The following is a 10,000-nucleotide window of genomic DNA, read 5'->3' as shown; positions in this document are numbered from 1 at the left end:
GTGAGTTAGTGTTTAGTTAACATAGTTTTGAAATCCAAAGGAAAAACAAAATTTTTTTTTTGGTCGTAGTACCACTTTAAAAACCGTGGTATTATCAATTCTGGCCAAACCTGAGATCTGGGAGGAGAAAATTGTGAATAGAATAAAAAAATAAGTGCATATAAACACAAACAGAATGGCTCCTTACTCTGGGTGGTAACGCAGCCAATAAACTGTACGACATTTGGCAAGGGGCTGTCAGCGAGAGCTTTTCCTAACCCAATTTCTCTCATCAGCGCCTTTCGCCCTTCTTCCCCTGAAGTTGCTGCAATCATAAATTAGATCAACATACAATAAAAAAGGAAGCTCCCTCGATAGGTCCACCCAGAAACCCATAAGGGTTGAAACGTGTAACGGTCCCTTGTGTGCTGGGAAACAAGCTTCTGAATATTCGATTTGCTAAGTACCATATTTGGAACAACAAGAGCGAGGGGTTTCCAAATATGCTACTTAGCACTGAAACATTCAACCAATCAGTCCGCACTGAATAATCGGAAGCTGTGAACGCGCGTTACACGTTTCAACCCTTATGGGTTTCTGGTACACATTAATATTCAGCTGATTGGTTGATGTGTGATGTCGCGGTTGAACTAAAGCAAGCAAAGGCTAATGCACGAGAATAATTACAGCATCAAATTCTCTTCCTCATGCACATGTCTCCCTGAGAAGCTTGATTTAGTACTGACTTAGGAAAACTGCCCTTGTTATGTTTCAACAAACTAACATTAGCTTTGTCTGCTAATTTTTATTGCATTCATCACCTATCACACTTCTGAGAAAAGAAGTGTATAAATAGACATACTTTTATCAAAAATATTTCCCTTACTGGAAATTAGGGAACTCAACCTATTACGGTCACAGTTCATTGTAGTGTCCATCCATTCACCTTGATTTCTAAATGCTCAAGCTTTGTGTACTGAGGAAAACTACTTTAGGTGTCAAAAATGTTCACTTGTGTGGCATTACTAAACCACGAAACAGCGAAACAAAACAATATGTATGACCCAACCATACATTGAATACTAATCGAAAAGAAGCTGGATTTCAGAGTAAATATCGTTTTAGGCATAATTGGGCCTAAAACATGTTTGCTCCTAATCTACTCTCATCTTAATGTGAATCCTAATCTTAATCTCAATTGATTAGCAGCAAGAACGACATTGGAACTCGAAATCCAACCTTTGCCGGTTAGTATTCAATGTATGGTGGGTTCATACATGGTGTTTCGGTTTTTTGTTTCTCTGTTTTGGTGTTTCGCTGTTTGGTGGTTTAGTAAATAAATGTCCTCACCCATTTTGCGTCAATATCCATCATAATTTATAACAATGGAATTGCTTAAGGACAGCCACACACATGCACATATATATGTATATAAATTCTCGAATTTGATTTGAATGTATTTCAGAGCACGCTCAACTCTGAGAGGAGCATTGACAAACATAATAATAATAAACTCGTTCAAGACTTCAGAGATAGTTCATCGTTTAATTGCTACAGCTCTGTTTCGTATGGCCAAAATATGACCGCACTCATCAAATAATATCAACGATTGACCGTTCAGTTACAGAAACTTGCTATAAAAGCGGGATTACATTTGCTATGAGACATAAAAACAGTGTTATTGTATCATAAATCGTGTGATTGCTATTTATGATTTGGGAGATTATGTTACTTTATTATAAAGTTCTTGAGGAGGTATTTGTTTCTGTGGGGGCATGAACTTGCTAACTCATTTCTCTTGTTTAGACTGCAGAGATCCTTTTTGCAGATGATTGTAAATTTTTCAAAAAGACAAATTACATTTCTTAGAAATGTTGTCGTAAGGTTTGCATTGTTTGATGATTTTCGACTTCAGGTTGAAAGGCTTGTTGTTGTCTTTGAGTGTCCATATGTGCTTTGATAATTCAGTTTCGTGTCTCTTCTTTTGATGTCGGAAGGAAGATTTGTGATTTCTGTAACGTTCTTTGAAGTTTGTCGCGAGTCCTACGTATCACTGTCAATGTTTCAGTTGTGACTGTTGCTTGGTAGACTACGTTTTCCTTCGAGGGGGCATTAATTTTTTTTTTCGGCAGTTGCATTCATTGTGGGCTGCTTGTGTTGAATTTTGGGACTGGTTGCAATCTGATAGAAGTTTTTTGTTGTACATGTGTGACGAGATGATAGTTTTCATGTTTTGCGTGCGGGACATTGAAGCAAGACACGAAACTGAGTTATCAAAGCACATATGGACACTCAAAGACAACAACAAGCCTTTCAACCTGAAGTGGAAAATGAATGCTTATTCAAAATTTGGGTGGATAAAGAAAGAGTATTGTGGTATTTTCCGCTTCAGCTGATGGGTACTCCTGGTAACTTATACAATGGAAGAAGCAGGCTAGGGGATCGAGCTCGAGTGAGGCACATTTCTCATCATTCTCAGAGCTGCTCAGCCCGGAAACGAGACACTTCTTAAGTTCTGTTTCATTCCTCAGAAACGAAATGTATCTACAGTATTTTAACTTCAGGATAAACTATTTAAGCGTGGTGTAGTGGCCAATCAAACTAGAGTTATTACAGTTGATCCCACGTCTCAGCGGTATTAGTTTCAGAACGCGCCAAAACAAGGCTTTTGGGTCAAAACAAGAACTTGCTATTGAAGGACTGCATGATTTCTTGATTCTCGGCTGTACCTCACAAGAAGACAGAGGAACACATAAGAACACTCAGACACGACTTAAGGAATTCACGGTCATAAACTTCTATTTCCTGTTTCAAATTGAAGAGTTCAAGGTTTTTATTGCTACAGCAAGTTCCGAAATAAACTGTCCGTATTGAAATGTCAGCCTTTGTTCTATGACACCGACACCATTGTAGGTTAATTAAATATTCTACTGTGGCCACCAGATAAATCTGCGCAAAGCCTACCAAAAGTACGCACAGAAGACTACGCTCAAGACACTACTACGCAGGGGAGTAACAGGACAGACTTTTCCCAATACAGAAAAAAAAAAAGAAAAGAAAAAAAAAAAGGGAATAAATTTAACTCGTTTTCGGACTGGATTGCCATATGGCAACCCAGTAACAGGCCTGGTTCCTTGTGAAATAATTTTTTTTGTAGATTCCAAGATCAAAAGGAGCTGGCTGCCAACTGGTAAGTATCAGTCCCAGGCACCATTCATTGTGCCACATTGGGGCCGATCACCTCCTTAATAAAAATGCTGGGGTCAATTATCTCAAAGCTTATTGGAACCATTCACATTTATTGTTGCATGTAACATGCATGCTTTCCTGCAATATTGAAACGAACATGAACAGCATTTTCGTTTAGAGAGATAATTTAAAATGTTAGGTACCATAAATTGAATGTCACATACAGTGCAGTCAAATTAATGAGTAATTTGGAATTCGAAGTTACTCACGTTTGAGGGACTTTGCTGCAACAAAACGTATGCCAGGTTTCCCATTTTTACGACTCAAAGTTGCTCTCCAAACTGTTCTAAATGCTCCTGAGCCGATGACCTCTTCAAGTCTTATTCGGTCACGAGATATCTCCCATTCATCCACTTCAACATCCATCAACTTCATCTCACGACTTTCTTCAAAATCTGTTGATCTTAAATCCAGAAATTCAGATTATTTTACATATATTATTCAATGGTGGGTTGACTGTTCGTCACTAAATCCGGCACTAGATCCGGCTACATATTGAACAATGAAAGACATGAAACTAAGAGATCTCTGAGATCATAACAACGGAAGGGTGGAGAAACGATAATTATTGCATTAGTCGTTCAAGTAGAATTGTGAGATTGTTGATCAAAATTGTGTTTGAACTACAAGTAAGACCTTGATTTGACCAAAGCTCCAGTGATGCAACTCACTGAGTACCTATACTTATCTACATATCCTAAATTTGCATTATTTGAATTACTTTATTTTTTAATTTATATTAAGGTGCTTGAAAGTTTAGAGAGAAGACAAAAAAAAAGATGACAAAAAGATGATTTCAATTTTTTTTATGTTATGACATTAAACCTCATAAGAAGTCTTGGCAAGTAAAGGGGTATCATCATGTGACCAACGGATGTTAAAGTAAACATCCTTTAAAGGCATTTTTTTGCAATTTGGGTAACAACAACCAGGGGCAACATAATTCAGCCTAACTCGTCTATTTGGCTTACCTAGCTCTGGCTTTCGACTTACCTAGCTCTGGCTTCTCAGCAAACCAATGAACACAATAGCATGTGAAAAAAGGGATAGACTTGGTCAGATTCACTAGTATGTGGAGGTGGATTGACAGCAATGATTAAAGACAGGCTCCCAATATTATTATATTCATCTGACTTCCATGTTGTGTTAATTGGCCACAATGTTAGTGCCAAAACCAATAGCCGCCTGTATCTTTAAGCATAGCATTTTTTTCTCGTGGACAGCAATGGTTCTTATTCTGGTATGTGTCTCCAGAGATTGTTCTCACATGGTTGCAATTTGTCATGTGGTCGTAATTGTCAAGGTAACTGATAACTTTACTAATATCTCACACCAACATCTAGAGAAAACAAGGGCTTTTTAACTTGGGGTATTACTGTGTTCGATGGCTTATTATGTATCGTAGCATGGGAGTCTGTTTTTTTTCCTTATTGGATTTTATGTGTATTTAGTGTTAAATAGCCTAAAGGGAAAAACTATTGTCTTGAAATCAGCTAGTACAGTAGCCTAAAAAGAGGTACATGTATGTGTGCTGAAAAAGCACAGCAACACACTCTCATTGTTGTAAAATACCGTAAAATTCCCCTTGGTTATAAGCCAATCTAAATCATCCGGTTATAAGCCCACCCGGATATTATCCCCCCTCTAGTTTTCCTTGTTTTCTTGATATTAAGTACTCTTGCGGAACCCTGTACTACTTCAAACACAAAATTAGGAAAGGTTGTGGAACATTAATAACTGAGAGAATTAAATTAAGTGCAGGAAGCCTCGCCGCCGTGAACTAAACATTAAACTTTTTAACAATGACAGCGAAGATGAACTCTGAGCTTCTGGTGTGTTGCGTTTTGGTTACGTTCACGTTGTTTGTTGAGTTTTGATTTTGAAATTGAAATGCATTCGATTTATAATGAGACTTGAAAGTTTAATAAAAAATTAGTAAATTAAAAACGTATTTCCATCAACATTGCTGGCTCATTTCGAAACTTTTTTTTTTTAATTCCACTTATAAGATCCCACCCCCCCGCCCGGATATAAGCCCCTCCGTTTACAAGCCCACCCAAAACCTTTACGAAGCTGCATAAGCCCAGGGCTTATAACGGGAACTCTACGAGTTTGTTCAATGCTGAAGGGATCTACTTATAAGTACAGTAAGACTCACGAAAACTCACAATAATCGGAGTGCTCTTAAAGTGGGACCCCTGTAACCTTCAGATTGGTCACTAATCCGAGCTAATAATAGTGGAAGTTCATAAGTTCGAGTCCTGTTTTCGAGGACTTCGATCTTCCTTTTTTTTTTTTCTGTATCAGTATCCCTGAGTCACTGGTAAGTAGATCTCTCACCAATGAACCAAAAAGGTGAATAGCAAAGGAGGTGAATAGCAAAGGACATTATTCGGGCAGATAAACGAATACAATCTTCACGCAAAGCATCTTCTCAGAGTTGGTAGGTGACACTGTTCCTCGCACGGAAAGATTATACAGAATTGCACGCCCGCGCAGACAATAAGGTAACATGCATAGTGACTTACCAGGATATTTGGTTCCTTTCTGTCGATTGTAAAGTATCATAATGCAAAGGCCAATAAGCACTAGAACGACAATGCCCATCAAAGTTATAAACCAGGCGGTTTTATGAACTGGCGTTGTGGCATGCTTTCCTGCATCTATAATTAAAGAAAATTGGAGATAAGTTATTATCAAGCTTGGCTGGACGAAGTACTGGTACTTTAAAAATGGAGAAAATTGACGAACAGATTTCAGCGGGGGATAGCACTTTAAACTTTAAACTTCATTTTAGTTTCCGAGACGTAGCCCTCATAAATATTAGAAAAATATGACGACTTACTGACAATTCCTGGTAATGGCCTGCCATCAGTAACATCGCTCGACGGACTCTCTTCAGGGTTGTCCCGATCGGGGTAGTCGTTCCTTGCCACAGTCTTGAACTCGTACAACTCCGGACCCAGATTTCCAATCTCAACACTCTGCGTTTCAAAATGATTAACCCAGCTTGTGTTCTTAAACGTTTCTCCGTCCACTGCAAAGAACCAAATTGTGTAACTTCGAACCTTGACATTTGACCAATAAGTATAACACTTGACTCTGAAGATGACTTCGGCTCTGCTTGACAAAACGCCAATCAATATCACCAACAACAGTCCTTTCTAGGACAACTTTCAACTGGACGATCTTACTTCATCATGTACGCCTATTGCAATTTATAGATGTTTACTGTTTCTTTAATGCTTTTCTATGGATTACGGGGGAATACTTCACGAAAACTTTAAAAGCCTTTAGGCGAGTTGTTAAAAAAAAAAAATTAAAGTACAATATTCACTCTTGCTATATACCTAGACTTACTCTCAACAAAACAAGCCCTGTGATTGGTTGATACTTGGTCACGTGGCCTTGATCAAATTCAAATGTATCCCGACCAGGATACAATTCCACAGTTGTTGCCCTCTCCGGATGTTTTGCTGCGATTGTTGCAGGAAAAGTCTAAATATATAACAAAGCACTTAATGTCTGGCCCCTCGGCAAACTAATCCCATGAGTCCTGATGTTTCCCGAGAGGACTCTCGGGAAAACAAAACTAACTTTTTCTCTGGGGACCAGACATTAAGGGTGCGTTCGATTGACCCTATTCCGGAATAAGAATACGTGGAGTGATGATTTAAAACACTATGTATGGCGTTTTGCAGCAACAAGAATAATAACGCTATGTTTAAAATTGCATTTTAGCAGATGTTTCACAAATTTTATGTGAATTCCCGCAAAAAGGAAGGATTTCTAACTTCTATTCCATGTATTCCTATTCCGGAATACGGTCAATCGAACGGGCCTAAGTGTGTAATATTCCATAGAAAACCATTTAATAACCAATAACCATGTTATCCTATTTATAGTACACTCAACAAAATTACTCAATTTTGATTGGTCAAGAGCAGTACAATTAATCCCAAATTGTACTCCGTAGAAGTACCTATTAAGTTTCCATGGAAACGACGCGTAAGCGGCAAATTTGAACGTCAACAAAAAAAATGGCCGACAGTCGCTTCGCAATTTCCAGTAAAGTTAAAAGAAAAATCTAGTAACGGCAACACAAAAAAAAGGACACAGACCTGGATCAATGTGTGGCGTAGTTGGGCGGAAGAACGTGGTATAAATCCGAACCTCGAAGAAAACTCGGCTGAGGTACTCGTAAATTGAAAAATTACATCATTCTCTTACAGGTCGTAATTTTGTTGAATGTACTATAAATGAAAAATTCGCACGACCTTCTCGTACAATTCGTGAATAATACGTACTCGTGATACTGACAGTTCTCAAATTGCACTCGTCTAAAGGCACGTGCAATTTTGAGAACTGTCAAAATCACTCGTACCTATTAATCACGAATTGTACTCGAGGTCGTGCGATTTCCTATACAAATATAACACCTTCAACCAAAAATTACGCTTACCAAGAAGAAAAAGCCATTTTCTGGACAAACGTGGAAACCCGCTGGCTGTTTCCCGTTAGTTTCCCAGCTAATTATATATTCAAAATAGTTTGAATTTCGTTGGCTGAATTCAGATTTGGAGCAACCCGATTGCGCGACCGATCGCAGCGTCAAAATTACCGAAAGCACACTTCTGGCAACAAGACGCTGCGACAAAATATAAATGAACCAATGAGAGAGCTTCATATGGTCCGCCATATTGAATTAGAAAACTAGTTCACATCCCCTTCATACAAGATCACTGCGTATGCACTGAGCGGGCGTCGTGTCGCTGCGACTTGTTTTTCAAGTAGTATACAAGGAGCGACTAGTCGCAGAGACCTGTCACTGCGACTTTTCGCCTAGTGTTTCTCGACCTTAAAGGAAACTTAGCATTTCTATGAATTTAAAAGACTTTCCGCAATATATTTATACCTTTATATTTAAGGGAGAATCTGTTTTCCTGCCGTATAATATTTATCGAAAAAGTCAGAGCATTTTTGACACCTGCAGTTAAATCGCTGACTAGGGTTAACAACTGGTGTCCGGATAACAGAGGGTTGAAATACCTTTCTTCCTGTACATAACCAAGAACTCGTGCGTGTACCCTCCGCCAACAGCAAACTTGTAATTAACTCGAACTCTGTCCACATCAATTCCTTCGACTGTAGGACTGTTTGGCTTGGCAGGCGCTGTTGATTAAAATAAGTAAATTCGAGACAATTACTTTTCACCTCATGAAATCTTATACCAAATTGAGCGAAGGCAAGGCAAGCTTTTCGTGGTTCAAAAACATAGGGTCACAGAGATTTAATAGGACATGCAGGATTTTGCGCTCGGATCTATGTGGGTGGGATCTCAAAGAGACAAAAAGCTCAAACGGATGACACCAAGAGATTTAAAATATTATCGGGGCTTTAACACTTTAACCTCATTAATCGACCAGTATCAATTTTTTCTTTACACAATAATGACTATTAATTTCAATAAGTTCTTTTTCAACTTGGAACTTCTAAGCTAGGTAATACAATACACAGCCTTTTATCCAAAAAAAGGCAGTGAAGCACGTCTTTTAAAATCGGTATTTATAGGAATGAAAATATTCGAAAAACCGATATCAGCAATACATAGAATATGAACTGGTGTGTGCAACTATACGGTCAATGCTCAAATATACGTTGGTATTCTTGTGTATACAAATATATTCATAGTATTGTAAATGCAACCTTCAGTTGTAAACTAGTACACGTGTCGTTATAAATACTAAGTTGTTGGGTTCACATTAGACCACTAAGTCTGACTTAGTAATCTCTTAAGTCGACTTAGTGAAAATGACAGGTGTGAACGGCTAAGTCACAGAAGCATGATTTCTGGCTTAGTGTCGGCAAACTCAAACGACCTAAGCAGCTCTTAAGTCTGTTTCAAACACGACTGAAGGCTGCCTTAAGAAACTTGATAGCGAAAAAAATTCAAAATCGTGGATTCTAATACAAATCAGTCTTTGCTGAAAACTATTTATTTGAAACCTCCGATAATATCGTACGAAAGAAGTAAATCTCTAAAGGATACGCATGTTAGATCAAAAATTTAACTGTAAGGCTATCATGCGAGGCGACCGCCAAAACCACACGAGGGGTCCGTGCAGGCCTGTCACTCACTTACTCTCTCAACCTTTGTAAATTTAATAAACAGACAACAGTCGCAATTACAGCGATTTTACGGCTTCTAGATCTCATTTTGATCTCAACTTCTTCGCTAAAATGGATCGTGACTACCTCACCACATTTATGATGTTAGTTACCTTATCTGTTATTTTTATCTTTAACGGATGACAGCTTTGCACGGAAAGAATTTGTCTTCTAGATATGTCTGAACGCTTAAGCGGACTTAGGGTAACTTGGCTTGACTTAGGCTAAGACAGACTTAGTGCCTAGTGTGAACCCATTAACTACCTAGACCGTATTATATGTACAATCTTCCAGTCGTACCACCCCACTACCCACTAAGAATTGTCATTTAAGATACCTTTTTAGATTAATGAACAAATTCTTCGTTATATTGCCAAAACAAATGTATACAGAACAGTTGAGAGAATATTCATTTCGACAGCAGGTCTAAAAGGAGTGCTTTATTTCCTACTCGGTTGGTTAAAAAGTTCATCATAGTTTCTACGATACCGAGGCATAGTGGAACGTCAATATCACAAGTGAAATGAGGTTGTTTCGTCTGCGAGCGACAGTACAAATTTGCGACGAATTAAACCTCAACATTTGCCATCTTCACGGGGCATGC

At 38.4% G+C, this 10,000-nt stretch overlaps 2 protein-coding genes across 2 annotated transcripts in view; both read right to left on the bottom strand.

Annotated features, from left to right (window-relative positions):
• Positions 1-3,673, bottom strand: part of LOC138011002 (tyrosine kinase receptor Cad96Ca-like) — a 33,037-nt gene extending 29,364 nt beyond the window's left edge. Inside the window, exons 1-2 of the mRNA XM_068858026.1 lie at positions 3,438-3,673; positions 188-304 (exon numbers count right to left, since the gene is read on the bottom strand). Coding sequence (XP_068714127.1) covers positions 188-304; positions 3,438-3,603 — 283 coding nt within the window. The 5' untranslated portion in view covers positions 3,604-3,673. The remainder of the gene's footprint in view (positions 1-187; positions 305-3,437) is intronic.
• Positions 3,674-5,616: 1,943 nt separating this feature from the next.
• Positions 5,617-10,000, bottom strand: part of LOC138010247 (fibronectin type III domain-containing protein-like) — a 29,311-nt gene continuing 24,927 nt past the window's right edge. The window contains exons 16-18 of the mRNA XM_068857181.1: positions 8,278-8,400; positions 6,074-6,265; positions 5,617-5,891 (exon numbers count right to left, since the gene is read on the bottom strand). Of these exons, the coding sequence (XP_068713282.1) occupies positions 5,617-5,891; positions 6,074-6,265; positions 8,278-8,400 (590 nt within the window). The remainder of the gene's footprint in view (positions 5,892-6,073; positions 6,266-8,277; positions 8,401-10,000) is intronic.

The sequence above is a fragment of the Montipora foliosa genome, chromosome 7, assembly GCF_036669935.1.
Source record: "Montipora foliosa isolate CH-2021 chromosome 7, ASM3666993v2, whole genome shotgun sequence".
NCBI classification, from domain to species: domain Eukaryota; kingdom Metazoa; phylum Cnidaria; class Anthozoa; order Scleractinia; family Acroporidae; genus Montipora; species Montipora foliosa.
This window is presented reverse-complemented; position numbering and strand designations above follow the sequence as displayed.